Genomic DNA, 20,455 nt, shown 5'->3' with positions numbered 1-20,455 from the left:
TATCCCAACTGACTGGAAGAGGGGCCTTGTTGTCCCTCTCTGGAAAGGGAAAGGTGATCACCAAGAATGCAACAACTCCCGAGGGGTGACGATGCTCTCAGTGCCAGGCAAGGCCTTTGCTCGGATAATTCTTGATTGGGTTCGCCATCATCTGCTTGAGCACTTTGGCTCTGAATTTGGCAAATTATACAGAATCTCATCCTGATCATGCATGTACAGAGAGGAGTGAGGAAATTGTTTTAATTTGTCTGCCTGTCTGGCAGTAAAACAACATTGAAAATAATTCAAAAACAGGAAATTTACTGTTTTTGAAGACATCATAAAGGACACAAGCAACAAGCATGAATAACTAATGCAACATGTTAAATAACGTGGTGTAAAAGATGCTGCATCAATGGTGGTAAACTTCTGAAAAAAGTTTTCTTCCACAACCTTTAAAATCTTTATTTTATTTCAATTGAATTATGTAGTTGAACATTGGAGAACACAACTCGCCTTCTTGGCCCTTTCAAAACCCTTCCGTTGAGTAGTACCATACTTGGACAAAACATTACAGAATTTTACGTTATCTCGACCAATCAAATTTGCTGCTCGCAGACCACGCCCATGTCCTTTTTTCTCAAAACTGCGCGGCTTAAGGTGTTTGATTAACACTCTAGGTAATTGATGGCAGATCTACTTCATTGACAAAAAGGGGATAACAAAAGTTTGCAGCATCGCAGCCCATTGATCCACAATAGCTGCACAAATTGCATTGTATGCTGTGCTGAACAGTATGAACATGACTTGCACATCTCATGTTGCCTTTGCATTGGCAAATGCGCTGCTCGTGGAGACAAGTTTTGCATTTTCGATCTTGTCGTATATTATCAAGCTCTTAATGCTGTTCAGAATCGTAGATTTTCATCCTTTCATTAAGGACACAGAACACTTTCACAATTCTTCTGAATTAACTTGAAATTCTAAGTTCATAATGTGTCAATGCTGCATTGAAACTGTCCTTCCAGCAAAATAAGGCCTGAGCTCTCAGTTAAAAAGACAACATCAATCGTATTTTCAGAATTGTTTTTCTTTTTCGAAAGCAACTGAGATGTATCAGTAGTTTACGCTAATGCACGCATACATGGGTGCACCGGGCGTTGCTAAGGAGAGTCATGTGACCCGCCCATGTTCAGGTGCTGTGCTATGTTGTGTCCGTGCCTGGATTAAACGTATTGTTCCCACTTCAAAGTCTTCATCTCTGTTTATTGGATACATTACAGTGGTGATGAGGATGTCTTCATGCATCGGCATATTGCAAGAATACGCAGTGGGGGATGATTGGGAAAACTATGCCGAATGTCTGAAGCAGTGAAGGCAAACAAAACGGACACTGATGAAGATGCTGAAAGGCAGCGAGCTGTATTACTGACTGTTTGTGGCACCCCAACGTACAGCCTCATCAAAGATTTTCTTGCCCCAGCCAAACCTTCTGACAAGTTATATAAACAGCTCGTCAATCTCATGAAAAGACATTATCACCCTAAACTGGGTAAGATTGTCTCGAGATGTAGATTTTATACCCACCATCATCAAAATGGTCAGCCAGCATTCGAGTTTGTGGCTGATTTACGCAACCTTGCCGAACATTGTGAGTTTACAGACAAACTTGAAGAGATGTTGCGTGATTTTTTAGCCGCGTCTCGCGTAACGAACACTGGCTCTAAGAGAGCTCCGCGTTCTTCTTCTTCTTCTTCTGGTGAAGACAAAACCTTTATTGACTGGTGGAATGACGTGGCTCTTGGACACATTTGTCCTTGTTTTATAATGGGCATCCATGATGACTCAATTTTTCAGAAACTCCATCATGAATCCGACCCCAATTTTGCTAAAGTCATGGAAATAGCCACTGCATGTATGCAAACCTCCGAGAGCCTTTGCGTGATCTCTAACAAGTGAAAAGTTATTCAGCAGGACCATCGATTAACAAGGTAACCTTTGGCTCCATGCAAAGGTGTTTTAGCAAGCCACCAAATTCACCACCACCTCGTGACATTTCTGAATCTACCCAGAAGGTTGAAGTAACTTGTTGGCGTTGTGGTGGTAATCATCAAGCTTGCCATTGTCGGTACAGGAATTATACCTGTGATAATTGTGGTAAGCGGGGTCACTTGAAGTGTCGTTGTCTCCTGATAATCACATTGGGGTGTACCCTGATGCAGTGGATGATAGGTCACAGAGCACAGCTTGCAGCCGAGAGACAAGTAAGGAACTTATTCTGAGTTGTGATGGCTCTTCATACAGCATCGGATGTGCGTTGTTGTAAACAGATGGAACTGGTAATCTCCAGCCTGTTGCATATGCATCCGGAACCTTATCTGACACGGAACGACGCTATGCTCAAGTCGAACAAGAGGCGTTAGCATCTGACTGGAGAACCTTAAAGATGCACCAATATGTCTTTGGAAGACTGATTGAGATCGAATGATCAGAAACCCTTGTTACATCTCCTGGGAGAAACTAGAGCCACTCTGCCCACATAATCAGGCCATGTACAACATTAGGCATTGACCCTTGCTGGTTATGACTATTTGTTGGTTTACTGTCCAGGTAAGGAAATGTACCGTGCTGATGCACTAAGTCACTTGCCACTTCCCGTAACCATCCCAGAACCTACACAATCTGGTGATATTATTTATCTCACGGCTAACGTCATTCATGATGAGGCGCCCATTTCTGCTAAGCAGATTGCTTGAGCTACCAATAGTAATCCAGATTTTTCACAAATTAAACGCTCTTATGTAAGGTAATTGGGCATCACTACCGGAAGGGGCAAAACCGTACCTCATCCAGAAGGATGGGCTCTCTATTGATGCAGAATGCTTGCTTTGGGGTATCACAGTGGTAATTCTGCCTCAACTCTGCGGGATAATTATCAGTGAACTACACAATGCTCATCCAGGCATAGTCACCATAAAGGCTATTGCCTGAGCCCATGTTTGATGGCCTGATTTGGACAGTTACATTGATTCCTGTGCACGCGATTGTCACACTTGTCAAGCCCATGCCAGGGACACCGCCATAGTATCCATTGTCCATGTGGTCGTGGCCAAAAAAGCCAGGCTCCAGACTACACATCGACCATGCTGGTCCATTAAAAGGGAAGCTTTTCCGTATTGTAGTTGATGGCCACTCCAAATGGATTGAAGCTCTCGTTGTACCATCCTCATCCTCTGCTGTAACAATTGAAGCATTGCATACCATGTTCGTGTTAGATGGTATTCCAAACTCCATTGTATCAGATGATGGATCGTCATTTACGAATTTAGAGTTTCAGACCTTTTGTCTGCCAAGCTTCTGAATGGTCGTGAATTGACAACACGGTTGTCATTAGTGCACCGACATATAACGTTCTAGGTCGAGAATAACAAGATTCAACAGAAACATAATCACGACTAAACGTCTGTATACCACAACTTCCAGATCAATGATCCTGTATACATGTTGAACTCGAGATGTAGTACCAAGTGGTTATCTGGCATCATTATCGATAACATTGGTGAAATGATGTTTCTTGGGAAGTTGTGTGATGGTAGATGCATGAGTAAACATGTTTACCAATTTCGGTTACGTCATGGGAAGCCAACCATTGAACCAGCAAAAGTGCCTTTGTCACCCACTCCTGAATCAACTCCACCTGCGTTTGAACCGGAGGTGTTTCCTCATGGAAGCTTTTCACCCACCAATGTACCTGAAATCACTTTTGACCCTGTACCGCCTCTTGAGAAGCCTACAGCAGTCGCAAGCAAGGACAGCCCGCCACTAGTCCTTAGAAGATCAGCTCGTGTCTGTAAGCCTCCTGAGCATCTTGATTTTAAAATGTGCTGTATTGTGCCCATGCCTGGATTAAACCTATTGTTCCCACTTCAGAGTCTTCATCTTTGTTTATTGAATACATGACAGCAACAGAATTTATTTTCAGAACAATCATTACCAGCAGCTTTCCTTTGTCCATTTCATTATTTCTGAACTTTTGTTCACTCAACTTCTGTTCTATCTTACTCTCTGCAGTACTGTAATTTTTGGCCTTTAAGTTGATGTGGAGTACAAGTCAAATTGGCTTGTACTCCACATCAACTTATAGGTGCTGGTTTTGCAGAAGTTCTTTTGCTAAATTTCCCCATTTTTCGTTCTTTCATTCATAGATAAGTCGATTTGGAGTATAATACGAAGCTATATCAACTACGGTCATGAGCAATATTGTCAGTCAGAACAACAGAGGTGTTAATTCCTCCATGACACTCAATCGCATCGCTGCCGATGGTACTTCCAGCGTTTTGACATGAAGTACTTCCAACATTATTTGAATTACTTTGTGGGATGACCCTTCAGATAAATTGGGAATGTAAATAGATTCCTCCAACTTATCCTCAATGTTTGTCCACCGAGCTTTGCAGCCGCAATTAGCCTTCTCAGTTTTATTGGGAGTCCACAACGTATCCTTCATTTTACATCAGTCATGAACACATTTCACATATTGACTGGATAATATCGCATGCGTCAGTAAGCGGATTAACAACAAAATTTTTAAGTTGAATTTTTTTTCTTCTCAACACAAGATTAGTCTTCGTACAATTATTCGTATTTCCCTGGGGATCACACTATCTCACAGCACCTCAGTAATGATTTCTCTGCTCCGGATTTGCTGAGTGGCACATTCGATAGCTCAATTGGAGATTTCTCCATTCCACATTCTCTGTGTGACTCACCTGAAAGCCTGATCAAGGTGAGGGGAGTGCCTCTGGACTTACCTCCTCTATGCCTTCCCAGCTGACGAATTATTCGAATAGTCCGTCCGAGACATGAAGGCCTGCCTCTCCCTCCCTGTAACCCTCCACTCCACACCTACACCTCTCACATCCCGACAAACAATCTCGGCCCTGTATTTTGGCGAGTTCTCCATTAACTGTCCATTTAATTGTCCATTTGTGGATTTCATTCGTGTTCTTTATTGATTTGTTTAATATTGTCTCTAATATGTAGTTGAGTGAGGTTGAAGTTATGTTACGGTGACTGAAAATGTCCCCCACCCCCTCACTGTTATAACACGATGCCCATTGGAATACCTCGTCTGCTTAATATCATTTTGCTTAACATCGCGCTTCCTAGGAATGCATCCACGACATTGAAGGGAAACTTGCTGTGGTGTTTCAAATTAAAAATTATGCAATTTATTTCAGAAAATATCACACTTTGCAATTTTCTTTTAATTTATGCAAGTCAATGTCTCAAACCAAAGATAAGTCGATTTTGAGTACAAGTCAAGGCCTGGACTTTCAGGAAAAAATGTATTGACTTATACACCCAAAAATACGGCACCTTACAGATGTAGCATGGTATCATGACTGATTTCAAGAAATATTATGATTGCTACATTATCTCACCTTTAGTACATCTTTCTCTTTGTCCAGGTGCTGGTTTTGCAGAAGTTCTTTTGCCAAAGCAGCCTCTTGAGATGCCATTTCTTCTTTTACCTGATCTATCTGGTTCTTCATAACTTTGAGCTTTTGCTTCAAATCCTCTATTTCATTCTGTGGCACACACATTCAAAGCTTGTGCATGTTCCTTGTCATCATAAAACAGAAATATACCATCAGAGATGGGGAATCCCCCATCATTGAATGAAAAAGGTCATACATATTCCAGATAATGAGGGAGGTGAATTGGAAACAAGACACCATTTTTTTTTTTTTTTTTTTTTGTATACCTTGGTCGAGGCTCGTATGAGAGCTAACACACAACTCACAGCAATGAGGCATGAGACAAGAGGGGCGGGAGTGGAAGGGACAAAACATTGGGGAACAGACACAGGTGAAATGTGGAAGGGAGAGGGATGGGGATGGGACGGGGAACATGGCGAGGGGAAGATGGACATTAAAGGGACTTTCAGGAAGGAAAGCAGGAGAATTGAAGGAAGTGGGCTTGGGTGGATTATCGGGGGTAGAAAAGATCGAGGATTTGGATGGGGGAAGATAAGAGGTGGTGGTGAACAGCTGTTTTGAAAGCCTGGAGGGAAGAATGGGAAAGAATAGAGTGAGGAAGTTTATTCCAAAGGCGGGAAAAAGAGGAATGAAAGAGTGAAGATGAGCAGTGATTCGTGATTTTGGTAGTTTTACCAGAAGGGGGTTGTTGGCGGACCTTGAGCGCCCTGTGGAAATGTGGTGGGGACAAATCGCAGAGAGAGCAGGGGGCAAGGCTGGAGAGGAGTCGGTAGAAGACAGAAAGACCACCGACCAACCTGCGGTGATTGAGTGAGAGGCCCAAAGACTCAGCTTCATTGCGGGAGATGCCAATGATCTTAAAAGCCCTGGTTTCGACAGCGTGAAGTCGAGAAAGGTGGGAGGCAGGAGCACCAGCCCAGAGGGGAGAGCAGTACTCCATCAGGCTACGGACAAAAGCTTTGTAAGTGGTCAGGAGCTCAAGAGGGCCGAGGAAGGACTTTGCACGACGGAGGATTCCCAGTCGGCGACTGGCTTTTGAGGCAAGGTTGGAAATGTGACTTTCCCAGGAAAGGTCATGGCAGATAGTGAGACCCAGAAGCTTGAAAGAAAAGACTTCTTCCAGAGGATTGTTGAGAAAGTGGATGGGGGGGTTTTGTAAACGGTCCTTTCGAAGAGACATAGTGAGAGTGTGAGATTTGTCTGGATTGAAAGACATGTTCCACGTGTTGGACCAGTTTGTGATTTTATCCAGATCTGCAGTGAGCGAAGAAGCTGCTGCTTGCCGGTCTGAGGGATGACAGATGGTACGGCAGAGGGTGGAGTCATCGGCAAAGAGAAATAGAGGATTTTCCAGAGAGTCCGAGAGATCATTGATGAGTCATCATCTCTCATTTGGTCATCATCTCTAAAAAGTTCCCCAGGGGTGAGGAACGTCATAACCAAAAATAATTGAAATCAGATAAGCGGTTTTCCATTTATTACAAAAAACATTTTTTTCTAGATGGCCGCCCCAGTCGGCCATCTTGGATCTGGCCATGCCCAAAATCAATAGGGTTCTTCCTTTTCAGGTGGTACATGTGTGACCCAAATTTCAAATCGATATGGCGAACAGTTTATGAGTTATCGCACTCACAGCTATAAATGTTGACGCCCAGCCAGCCAGCCGGACGTACGGACGGACGACACGGGTGACAACAATATCCCCCTTCCGCCACGCGGCGGGGGATAAAAAGGCAGCTCAATGTATCAATCAAGTTATTCGACCCTTTCTAAAATTGCTTGGATGTACTTTGGGGTCAGCACCCTGTCTTACCTGGGCTTCGAGAAGTGTCTTGCTTAACACATTCCTCTCTGCCTTCATAGTGTCATACAAATTCTGTTTCTGCTTAAGCTTCATCTCTGTCTCTGCAATATTCTTCTTGTACTCGAAAATTTGCCTCTCACGAACCTTAACTTCCTCCGTCTGTTGAATCATCTGCAATTTTCGGAGAGGGGAAAGTGATTATTCACATATAATAAGCTACCACTTAACAATCAGCCATATATATATATATATATATATATATATATATATATATATATATATATATATATATATATATATATATATATATATATATATATATATATATGAAATAATCAGCCTTAACAATCATGGGAATAAATAAGTTACAGTGCAAATCATGTGGTAAAGGTAATTTAAAAACGTGTGTTTGTATAAATCTGGTAAAGGCCTGCACACAACTGCATTAACCAACTTTAAAAACAAGGTATATAGAATAAAAATTTGTAAATATATTCATGATATCTAGATATTGGCTTCCGTTTTTGAAGAACAGCTTGGTGAGGCCTGACGTTTTACTGGAACAGAAATATTGGCAGGAATTTATAATTTGTTCATGATGCTGTCATTAACTCGCCTACTCTTTTCAAAAGGCATCGTGGGATTTTTCAACATCCACCAAATGATGCTAGCAGACAAGACACCAAGTTTAACGTCCACCAGAGGGACGGCGCATACATCGTTGTCTCACTCTGCCTGCAAAACACCAGGATGATAGTTTATAGCTGGGTCACGATTTGAACCCAGACTACCGTAGACAACTCAGAGATAACTACCTTACCACTGCTGACAGTTCCATATTATCCTGACGAACAAAATAACTTCCAGTGTCATGAAGTATTTTATTGAGTTTCAAACTTTGTAATTATCGAATAACCTATTCTCAATGTTCTCAGACAAATGTGCTTGCAATGCCTGATTCCCCAACTTATTAATAATGGGAGCAATTATTGATAGAAAAGTAAGGTAAAGGACAGATGAGGAGGGTGGGAGTTGGGGACATTATTGTAAGTTCACAGTATAACTACACCCGACCTTTTGTGTGAGCTCTCCAATTTCACTGATGTTACGATTCCGATCCTTTTCTAATCCATATACAACATTCTCCTGCTTTTGAGTCTCCATTCTGTAGTTGTTATTCTCTTGCTCCAAGTTCTTCTTCATTTGTATGTGCAGTTGTACAATGTTGAGCTGTTTCTGAATCTCATTATTAGCTTTGACTATGCTCTGCATAAAATCAAGAGGAAGCACAACATGATAACAAGTCATAGTCATGACATATATTTAGTGAAATTACATTTCTTAATCATATGCATTAATTTAACATAATAACTCAAACAAAAAAATAATAATAACAAGTCTGAAGACGACAATGGTTCACGAGTGGTATTTGACGATGTAGATTGCTTCAGAAGTCAAGGATGAGACAATGTGATCATTTTTGACCAAGTTATAAAAATGATCAACATGATGTGGTATGGGTGACAGGTTATAACCTGTCCTTTATCTAACACGGAGTGCAAAACAACATTGTTTTGTGACCTTTAAAGGTTATGAAAAGGTCAAATTTTTTAAGTTGTTGAACAAAACCGGGTTTTTGACATTTTGCAGCTAATAATTATTAAGTACATCTTTCTCTTTGTCCAGGTGAATAGCTAATCTTTGTCCAGATATATAGCTAATAATTATAAGCTGCAAAATGTCGAAAACCCGGTTTCGTTCAACAACTTAAAAAAATTTGACCTTTGCATAACCTTTAAAGGTCACAAAACAATGTTGTGGACATTAAAATAAGGAAACAGGATACGTGATATAGCTTATTGGAGTTAGTTCGTCGAAGAAGGTCGAAAACCCGGTTCGATTCCCACAACTTTGAAAATTTGACCTTTGTGGCGTTAAAGGTCAAAGGTCAAGGATTATGACCTTTGGTGCAAAACTTCCTCTGGAACATTCCAGGAACAATATAACGTCACCACACCCTGTATATGGCTATATGGCATTTCACACTCCTCGGATTATCCATACTTTGATGAAATCAGCGTAAAAACAAACTTGAAGGGGGCGCCACGGGCAAGGTGCCCGAGATAGAGCAAAATAGTTTCAAGACTTTACGTGGGGAATGACCTCAAGATTATGCATAAAAAATATTGTCATCCAAGCTCTCAAACTTTGGGCGGTCGGATGATTTTTATGTCAAAATTCGCCATTTTCTAAGTTTTTGACCTTGTGACCTTGAGCTTGGGACGAAAATGAAAAAACGGACAACGACAAGTTTTAGATAATTCATTTTGCTATTCAAATACCGAAGAACCCATTCCATTCAGTCAATTCCCGAGGAGAAAATATATTTTTAATCCAACTACCCCTAAAAATGGCTATTTTTTTGAACGTGTCTCCGCCCACAATGGGCGTAGCACGCCCTCATCCAGGAAAACACAACTAGACAATGATATCGAACACATAACCAAGTTTCTTTAAGATCGGATCAAAGTCCACGGAGTTATGCTCTGGACAGACAGACACACAAACAGACAGACAGACAGACACACAGACATAACGAATATAGTGGTCACTCTGGCTGGCACTCGTGAACCAATAATAAAATACAGGGTACGCATGAAAGAGGTGCAAAACGAAATTGCTATCACTTTATCAATAACAATCAAAAGAAGAAAACTGTTTAATCAACACTGAATGTTATTTGAAAAATGAAATTTGACACAAAAAGAGGTTGTATTACCTGCATTTATATTCTGTAATCTATCCCATAAATTCAACTACATTTCTTTTATCTTGCAGACTTAACAACTCATTTGTCCGATGACAGCCAATGGGCTTACTGTTATGATATTACACTGCAGGATATCTTACATATACGATAATTGTTAATTTGGAGATGAGACGCCAGACTTTACATCCCCTCCAAAGGACCTCATGATCCAGGATGCAGCACCCTTTGCTCGCACATAATAAAATGGCAGTTTGAGTCAAAGTATTACACCTGCCATGGATTACACCTCAGATTCACCAGCTTTGAGCATTGCTAACTGAATTGTCCTGACACTGCATTTAAAATATAAATATACAACATATATTTTGTAATATTTCTTTATTTTCTTTCCAGAAGCGGGACTCATGGAAGAGAAAGACAGAACTGACAGTGGGACAAACATCAAGGGAATTGATGCACAGGAAAAGAGGAAAGGGAGGGAGGCTCCACTGAAACAAGCAAGTGATAAGATTGGGTTGGAAAAGGTTAATGGGGGTAATAAAGATCGTGGAACAGAAATGAAGATAACAAGAGATAGTGGCAACACTATCTTGCTTGCTAGAAGCCCTGGAGGGAAGAGCGAGACAGAACAGCCTCTGCAAGGTGGTTCCATAGAATGGAGAATCGAGGAATAAAAGAGTTGAGGTGTGTGGTCAGCCTGGATTTTGGAAGTTCTCTTACATGATGCAATTTTCCCTTCTCATTTTGCAAGTTTTCAATTATCTTCTTGTCCGATTCCGATTGCTTCTTCAAAAGTTCCGTTTCTACACACAGAAAGTGGAGTATAATGATAACAAAAAGCATACAATATATAAAAGTAAAGCTACATCTTGAATTTTTTGAAAATGACACAGGAAAAAACGTTTTACGATGTAAAATTCCGAGCAACATTCTCAAGGATTACACCAACACAAAAATTAGGATGGAGTCCATCATTTGTCCTTAATTCTAAACGTGCATGAAGTTGCATCTTACAGGAGGACTGCATATATGGGGAGTGAACTTCATGATTTTAATCTTAGCACAAATGGGAGAGTGGAAAAAAGTGACATTGGGAGTGTGGGGTTGGGGGTAGGAGATGTGGCATCATTTATGAGGTGACGATGTTTGAACCAATGAGATGCTGCCTTACATCTCAAACAAGCCTCTCAGGCCACCTCTCCCACCCCTCCCCAAGCTGTTGCTGACACAATCTATCACAATTAGGTGAGTTCAAACATTGAGAGTGTAAGAGGAGAAAATTGGAGTCATTTCTCTCCATTCTCCCCGACTAGGTCAAGTTTCAAAAAATGCAGTGAAGAGTAAATTCAAAGTCACAATTAGGGATGCAAATTTTTCTTTTAAATTTCTTTTCGTATTTTTTACTCTGTGGTTTCATTGTTTAGAGCAAGTGAAGCTCTTTAAACTGGAGGTTCATATGTCTCTGTATCCCAACAATAAACTTGCTTGATTAATTTTTTTGTTTTGCAAAATCAGAGACACGTGCCCACAGTACTCAGGCTATAGAAGGCAAGTAAGTTTGCATGCATGGGGCCAGAGAGAGAGAGAAAGAGAAAGAGAAAGAGAAAGAGAAAGAGAAAGAGAAAGAGAAAGAGAAAGAGAAAGAGAAAGAGAAAGAGAAAGAGAAAGAGAAATAGAAAGAGAGAGAGAGAGAGAAAGAGAAAGAGAAAGAGAAAGAGAGAGAGAGAGAGAGAGAGAGAGAGAGAGAGAGAGAGAGAGAGAGAGAGACGAGGCGAGGCGAGGCGAGGCGAGGCGAGGCGAGAGAGAGAGAGAGAGAGAGAGAGAGAGAGAGAGAGAGAGAGAGAGAGAGAGAGAGAGAGAGAGAGAGAGAGAGAGAGAGAGAGAGAGAGAGAGAGAGAGAGAGAGAGAGAGAGAGAGAGAGAGAGATTTGGAGTCCTTTTATTACAAAAGTAAAAATATATGTATGTACAAATTACAAGTCAGAAAACACCGAGAAAACGAAGAAGAGAAAAAGGATTAAAGCGAGAGAGAGAAAAAAAGGAAAAGAATAACAAAAAAAATGTTCATTTGAAATCAACGAAAAGTAAAGCAGAAAAATAAACAGCAATACTACAAATTCAAAACAGGTTACATCATTATAGGAATGATCTCAAACAAATAATACCAAATCATTTTCATGAACCTTGCAAACACCCTCCAAGCACCATTTTTCCATAAAATTATCAACAATATCCATGGTTTCGGAAAATTTAAATTCAAGTTTTAACCTTGTGGAAACAAGTGCACTAAATAAAGACATGACATTTGCATTGTTGAAGTGGTTTACCATTTCTCTTCTCCCTTCTCAATAGATATATAGCAAGCTTTGCTGTACCAACAAAAAACACAGCAGTTCATACTTTTTGGCATGTTGGCATTCTTTTTTGAACCCAAAAATAAATGATCGAAAATTAAATGTGAAATTCATTTTGAGAGAAACAAAATTTAACCAATGAAATAATGGAATAAGTCTTTCACCGTCAATAAAAAAATGAAATACGTCCTCGTTTACAGAACAAAATGGGCAGCATGCGGATATTGGGGCAAAGTTCCTGACATTTGTGTTACATGGGATAATCCAGTGGGCGCTCCACCACTGGAGATCTCCCGTTCTTTTGGCGATTGGTTTACAATACATTGATTCCCATACAGGTTCAGAGGGAGGACCGGCAGGAAGTAACCTCTTCCAACGTGACACTCCATTTAGTGGTGACATGCCCAGAATTATCTTCAAACATGACTTGTATAGGTTCTTGCTGGTGGCAGTATGAAGTTCATTTATCTCTGTGCTAACAGGGGGGAGATCTCTGGGAGAATAGTCAAAGAGTAGCTTTGGAAAATGGGATTCTTCAAGATGAACACGAGTGCTCCGAGTCTATAATCGTCGTAACTGATGATTTTTTTTGTACAACTTTCCTCATCCTTTTGGATCGAATCCCTGTTGAAGTTGAAATTTCCTCCACAGTCTTCCACCCTTCACCAGAGTTTGGCCATTGGTACCATACTTTGTTTATGCCCGCGTCATTGAATCGCTGGCACAATTCACGACTCCTGAATATATCAGGAAAGAGAGGGTTAAAAAATAGCTGCTCAACTTCATACATCCCGGGGGAGTATGCGTCCGCTTTGCGATTCACAGAGAGTCCTTTCCAGGCATTGAGAAGGCTCTGATAAAATAAGGGGAGTACTGATGTATCCACATCTTTGAGGTGTGTCAGGAATACTTCGAGACCATAGCCAAAACTGCCTGCCTGTTGCAAAATGTGACAGGCCAAGGGGCAGTTTGGCAGATGTTCAGCATATAGGAGGAGTTTAACGGAGGACAAGCGAAAAGCCATGATGCGGGACTTCACATGAACTAGACTTTGACCTTCGTTGGACGAAGTATGGCATATTACATTTGGCCACAGCCAGTGATGGACTCTCCAAAAAAGTCCACCAATTTTGCCTGGATCGGGCCCAGCAGTACTTCTGGTGGTTGCAGATAAATAAATTTATGCCATAGAGCTGCAGCAACCAAGTTATTGGCCACCAAGACACTGCCCTTAAAAGATAGATGTGGTAGGGCTTTTCTCCACCTGTTCAATTTCTTTCTTATTTCTTCATTCGTGTCTCCCAGTTCTTTTTCATAAATTGTGTGGAACCCAGGAAAACACCAAGATATGCCACACCGTCTGTCTTCCATTCCAGGTTTTCCGGAAGTGGCGGTGGAGGTGTCATGACAGGAAGGCAATTTTTAGGGTATGGCACCCAGTGCCTTACTTTTCTTCCAATTAACTTTTCTGGAAGATGCCCGGAAAAAGGTTCTCAGGGATTCTGTGAGTGCAGTGATATCTTGGTTGTTCCTGATGATGACAAGACATCATCAGCATAAGCAGATATCTTCAACGGAGGACTCCTTGGAAAGCAAGTTATACCGAAGATATTCTCCCTGAGTGTACAACGTAATGGTTCTATTGCCAATGAAAAGAGCAAGCCTGATACTGGGCAACCCTTCCCCACCCCTCTCTGAACCTGTATTGGGGAAATCAATTCATTGTTAACCTACATGATACTAAATATGGCAGTGTACAATAAAGCTATGAAAGCTCTGAAATTCACCCCAAATCCATATGCTTCGAGGATCCGCCACAAGAAAACATGATTAATACTGTCAAAAGCTTTTTCCAAGTCTAAAAAGAATATACCAAAGTCATTTCGATCAAAGCAAGCACACATTAGATCCAGAACCAAGAAAATATTGTCATAAATGGAACGACCGGGGATGCAGAAAGTCTGATCAGGTAGGACAAGATTGCCAATGACTTTCTTCAGTCGATTTGCCATCACTTTTGAAAAGAGTTTATAGTCAGTACACAGCAATGAGACCGGTCACCAATTTTCCATCCATTGGAGATCACCCGACTTTGGGAGGAGACTCACCACTGCTCTCCGGAGACTTAATGGCATTACACTGGATCAAAAGGATTCATGGATTATGTTCAAGAGTTCCGGACCTATAAGGTCCCCAAATTCCAAATAAAATTCAGCAGGTATGCCATCAATTCTGGGTGCTTTTCCAGAGTCCATTTCACCCAGGGTTCGTTCTAGTTCTGCCAGGGTTAACGGCACCTCCAGCTCCAGACGCTGAGTCTCAGTCAGGAATGGGAGATGGGAGGTAAAGAGGTTTATCTTATCCTCATAAACATCTTTTTTTGAAAATAGTTCTGAATGGAACTTTCTAATAGCGTTTTTTTTACCTTGTCAGAATTTATGATTACATTTTAACGGGTCCAAAACTGATAAAATAAGTCGAGATGGCTTGATTTCAGCTTCGAGGTGGAAAAAGGATTTATTAGGACTATCCGACACTTTTAGATTTTGTATTCCAAGCCTAACTAATGACCCTGCACAGCCTTTTCCTGCAATAACTCTCTAAGCTGAGTCCTTTTTTCTAGGAGCGATTTATAATTTGTCTCATTTTTTCGTTTTGCAAGTTTGTTCTCCAGTTTTAGAATTTGGGTTTCTAACTGGGCTAATGTCATTTGATCTGTATGAGTCTTATATCAATTAAACTGTTGACAAAACAGCCATATATGGATTTTTAGATTGTCCCACCAGACATTACTAGATTGGAAATAAGGCTTTGTTTCTGCGAACGCTAACCAGAGATTGCGAAAAGCTTCTTTAAAAATGGCATCATCAAGAAGACTAGTATTACATTTCCAATAAGCACTTCTACGATGGAATTGGGGACAGGATAGATGCACAGTGACCATGTGGTGATCAGAGAAGATGGAGGGGAAAATATTTTATGACTCTACAACACTTTTTAAGCATGGAGTGATGTACCAGCGGTCAAGCCTTGCTAAGGACACATGACCATTGGAGCATCAACACCATGTGTACTGTTGGTCATTTGGGTGCATCAATCACCATACATCAAGGAAACCGGCAATGGAAAGAAAACGGGAGAAATCACCATTGGCTTTGGGATGTGGTTCTGGTGAGTTTGTCCAATTTGGGCTCAAAAGTACAATTAAAATTCCCCCCCCCCCTGTGCATATACACTGATTGATATCAAACAATTTTAAATGGTTTATCACTACTGAAAAGAAAGTTTTTTGGTCAGATATCTCGCTTGGTGCATATACATTAAAAATGATAAAAATTTAAGTTATTAATCATCAGTTCCAGGGAAACAACAAGACCCTTTATCACCTCCTGAAAGAGGAAAGATTCAGCTGCAAGTCCTGGTTTTAACAAAAAACCAACTCCAGAAGATAGGGAAGACATGTTACTAAAGAAACATTTTCCCTTAAAAATGCTGCACCAGTCATGCTCATCCTTACCGGTGATGTGAGTTTCCTGCAAAAGGATCACATCAACTTGTTTCCATTTAAATAAATCATTAACTTGGGTCTGGCAGATGTGGTTAGCACCACCACCATTTATATTAAATGTTGCGAAAGTGAGTGTTTTCCTCATTTGGTAGTAGTTTTTCTTTGATGCTGAGAATACTCAGCCTTTGCCTTTGTTATAACTTTCTTTAGTGGATGAAACTGTGATTTTGTTAGATTAAGTTCTTCAGAGTTTTTTAGGACTGTTTTGCAGTCTGAATAAAGGGTGCCAGATTGGGAAAGTGATCAATGATCACAACATTCCGTTGTCTATAAGTTTCATTAAGAAACGCGAGAATGAGGTGTGGAGGGATTTGGGGCTGATCTGCTGTTGGCTGTGACAACACAGTCATGTCCATCTCCTCATGTGATTCAGTTGAATCAGACATTGCTTCACTGGGATCTGAGTCAATACTCTCAGCTATTTTTGTTCTAAGAGCTGTTATTCCAGCATCTGGGAGATCCCCAGAGTGTGGGGTTTGGGAAACATCAACAAACTGCCCACCGTCTTTCTCAAAAACATTTAAATCTTTGCTTCCACACTCCTGTGGCTTCACATTTACACGTTCATTTATGAAATGGGTGTAATCATCTTGGGCCACAGTTTGCTCGGTTTCACGTGTTTGAACCGATGATGTATCATCCACGGACCCATGAGAAAGAGTGATGTCGTTATTAGTTGAACTGCTAGTTTCCTCCACATTAGGAAGGTTACTTGGTGGAGTTACGGTAACCTCTTTCTCATTGGGCACATTAACTGGGAGAGGATCGGAAATCTCCTCCCTACACCCTGCATTTCTGTGACCTGTTTTGCCTCTCTCTCTCTGAGCTGTTTTTTGTTCGTTTCGACAACCGAGAGGAATCATGGAGATTCTGGAAACCATTTTCCCATAACGGGATAATACGGTCATGATCTTATCATGCGATATGAAAGATGAAAGGTGGAGCATTAGATATGACAACTCTCGTCGCGGGAGTTATCAACGGCGACGCCATAATAAAATGACCACTTTCCGGGGTTATTCCTGTACTCACGACCTCATGGACGAGTGAAACGTCAAACAAAAACAACCACTTTCTGATTCATACGCGATGCGGCACGAATATTTTCATCACCGATTATGTTCCCAACTGCAAGGATAATATCCTTGATGGGAACTCCGACAGGAAGCACACACACAAACGCATGCTTCCTGGTTAATCCCTCGCACACCTCACCATGAGAGGGTGCATTCGCCATGACGGCGAAATTATCACTCCCTTCTTGTCAGGTTCGGACAAGAAGGCACTAAACTGAAATAAAAAGCGTACCGTGGCTTTAAGCCAAAGGTTATCTTGCCAAAAGACCTTGATTTGAGTTTCATTTTTTTATGAAAAATCAGTTTTTTCGTCATGACGTCATCAAATGATGTCATAACGACGAAATTTTTATATATCTGAGAAACACTTTTCTCGGGCTTCAATTTGAGGTACTACTCAATATTGTTAGTCAAAGATTTAAAAATGACCTTCATGAAGGTCAACTTCAACATAAGGCGCTAACCATGAAGGTCAAGGCCAATCGCCACCAAAAACTAATCAGCTGAGCGCCTATCGATATGCTATATATCCACCAAGTTTGGAGATGATCCGATAAAATTTACTCAAAAGCTATTGCGCTCACGAGTATACATGTCAAGTTTGAGAGCCATTACTTTAGAACTGCAACTTAGAGAGCAAGTTGAAAGTTGAAAATCAATTGTAACAGACAAATATATAAATATATAAACAAAAAAACAAACAAACCGATCGAATAACATATCTTGCTTTGGCAAGATAATAAGTCAAAAACGAAAATAAATAACAACAACGCATTATAAGCAAACAGGCTTACAAAGCATTGTCAAAGCGGGTAGGCCGCATCCAGAGTAGGCCCGCTCTCAATGTTTCTCTCTCTCGAAGGCAAAACGTCAAAACACGCAGGGTTAGTAAAAGACGGAGGGAGGAGAATGGGGAGGTAGCAGGAGGGGACAAAAACACACTGACAACTCACCACAGCACAGAGCAGCTACACACAGCCGCCATGACACCACGACCGAAAAACGAACTACCACCAGGGGGCGAGAGAGACAGAGACAGAGACAAAGCGAGAGAGAGAGAGAGAGAGAGAGAGAGAGAGAGAGAGAGAGAGAGAGAGAGAGAGAGAGAGAGAGAGAGAGAGAGAGAGAGAGAGAGAGAGAGAGAGAGAGAGAGAGAGAGAGAGAGAGAGAGAGAGAGAGAGAGAGAGAGAGAGAGAGAGAGAGAGAGAGAGAGAGAGAGAGAGAGAGAGAGAGAGAGAGAGAGAGAGAGAGAGAGAGAGAGAGAGAGAGAGAGAGAGAGAGAGAGAGAGAGAGACAGAGACAGAGACAGAGACAGAGACAGAGAGAGAGACAGAGAGAGAGAGAGAGAGAGAGAGAGAGAGTGCGTGAGAGAGTGAGTGACAGAGAGAGTGAGAGAGAGAGAGAGAGAGAGAGAGAGAGAGAGAGAGACAGAGACAAAGACAGAGACAGAGACAGAGACAGAGACAGAGACAGAGACAGAGACAGAGACAGAGACAGAGACAGAGAGAGAGACCCGACATGCCAGACAAGACATGTCAAACTGGTGGAGAAAGGCCTGCTGTAAAGCATCACTGGCATCTCTGCATGTAAGACCAGCCTGTGTCACTCCTCCTGGCATTTCACCTACTGACCTGTAAGACCAGCCTGTGTCACTCCTCCTGGCATTTCACCTACTGACCTGTAAGACCAGCCTGTGTCACTCCTCCTGGCATTTCACCAAGGAAGACTGCACACATACCAACACCACATATCACTGCCTACTCTCCTGTTTGTCCTATGTTCCTGCCGAGTTTTCCCATGTTAAGGATAGTCTAATAATAGCCATGGAAGTCGTTACCATCCAGGTTAAGCACACTGATCAGGTTTCCTTATCATTTATATTCATGCTAGCTTCCTGCGTCCCCAACTCCTTTATGTATTAAATCAGTTCCTTTTACAAAATCATCTTTGGGCAAACTCTGTAGTGATGTCATTTGGACCAAGTGACAGGATAGAGGGGGAGAGCATTTATCAGAGATGGACTTGACAAGGTGCCATCATGACTTTGAGGAAGGAGACTGGTTGAAGAGTTCACCCTTGAGATTTTCAAGATGATGTTTTCTGGCTTGCCTCATGATGGGCACACAGTTTTTGCGATCCTTACAAACTTTGCTAAAGTTATTTAAGTCAAGTTAGCTTTCCACTTTGAGAAATCAAGCTTCTTGAATGTAACCACCTCCCCTTCCCACAGTATCAGGATCAAAAGGATGGATAGGATAGCTAAATATAGGATGGCCTAAACTGGTGCATATGAAAGTGTGAGCTTTTGTCAAAGTACAATTATAAAAAGGTCCATTTATAATTTTATCCAGCATCGAAATATTTTGAACCCATTTATCAAAGATGCTCCAAAATATACAAGGAAAGTAAATGTTGCCGCTATATGAAGTACTGTGGTGAAATAGCATAATGTAATATACATGGGTACTTGTAGCTACATTACATTGCATTAAGCAGTGAAATTACCTCGATGGCAAAGCAGCATTAGAATTAGTATTGACAGGACTGGATAAATACATAATTACCTCTTTTACTATCTCTTGGTGGAATTAGATGTTGATTGAATCAGAAAAGTACATTTCAGATTTGTACAGCAAAGTACAAAGTACAGTGTGATGCTCTCTTGAAACATTTAATGTCTCTCCTGAAATGCCAATAAGTACCATTTGCAGATGCTTACCATGCTCCAGTCCTGTAATCTGATTGTGAAGAACTTCCGTTTTCTGTTCCACCTCGACCTTCTGCTCCTCTGCTTGCTGCAGCTTGCGCTGTGCAAACTCTCGCAGTTTGCTCACACGACTCACATCCTGTTTCAGTTGACCGATCTCCTCCTCACGAGCCTACCACCAAATAAAATTACACAGAGCAAAGACAGAGCAAGGTTAAAATCGAGTGAGCATTTTACCCTTTTCTTTAAAAAAATGGAATTGATTATATTGTTGTGAATTTCCGCCACTCCGGCGTGCGGGCGACCGCCTTTAGCTAATTTGCGGCCGCACGCGCCTACTGAACGTGGCAATCCAGTCGCAGCTTTTCGGATCAACGCCGAAATCCAGCTACGGGTGTTGTTAACCACACCATAGATCAGCCAACTTTTCTGTCCACGCGCTACAGGGTTGATCGCTGAATTGTCGATGTGCCTAATTATTCGCGCAGACAGAAATGCCGGGGATTTACACCTCAACGGAGCCTGCACGAAAACGAGCCGCTTTAAGCAGCTCATTCCGTTTGCGATTGCCGAGCGTTTTTATATCGCCAAGCCCCGTCGGACCCGATTATCTTATAGGTGTTAAAAACCCGCTAATATTCCGAACGCAATTACGGCAGTTCAATGAAGGAAGGGACGCAACGAGCAGGTGAATATT

General features: G+C 41.4%; 1 protein-coding gene across 4 annotated transcripts in view; it reads right to left on the bottom strand.

The window, feature by feature from the left end:
• Positions 1–20,455, bottom strand: part of CFAP58 (cilia and flagella associated protein 58) — a 178,135-nt gene that overhangs the window by 76,943 nt on the left and 80,737 nt on the right. For all 4 annotated transcript variants that reach the window (XR_015062292.1, XM_085897517.1, XM_085897509.1 and 1 more), the window contains 5 exons: positions 19,771–19,930; positions 10,775–10,857; positions 8,359–8,550; positions 7,294–7,455; positions 5,424–5,570 (listed from right to left, as the gene is read on the bottom strand). Coding sequence is in view for 3 of the 4 variants with exons in the window: in XM_085897517.1 (XP_085753643.1) it covers positions 5,424–5,570; positions 7,294–7,455; positions 8,359–8,550; positions 10,775–10,857; positions 19,771–19,930 (744 nt within the window). In the remaining variant the exon portion in view is untranslated. The remainder of the gene's footprint in view (positions 1–5,423; positions 5,571–7,293; positions 7,456–8,358; positions 8,551–10,774; positions 10,858–19,770; positions 19,931–20,455) is intronic.

This window comes from Eptatretus burgeri, chromosome 1 (assembly GCF_056783735.1).
Source record: "Eptatretus burgeri isolate ZD-2024b chromosome 1, Ebu_testis_v1, whole genome shotgun sequence".
In the NCBI taxonomy this organism is placed as follows: Eukaryota; Metazoa; Chordata; class Myxini; order Myxiniformes; family Myxinidae; genus Eptatretus; species Eptatretus burgeri.
This window is presented reverse-complemented; position numbering and strand designations above follow the sequence as displayed.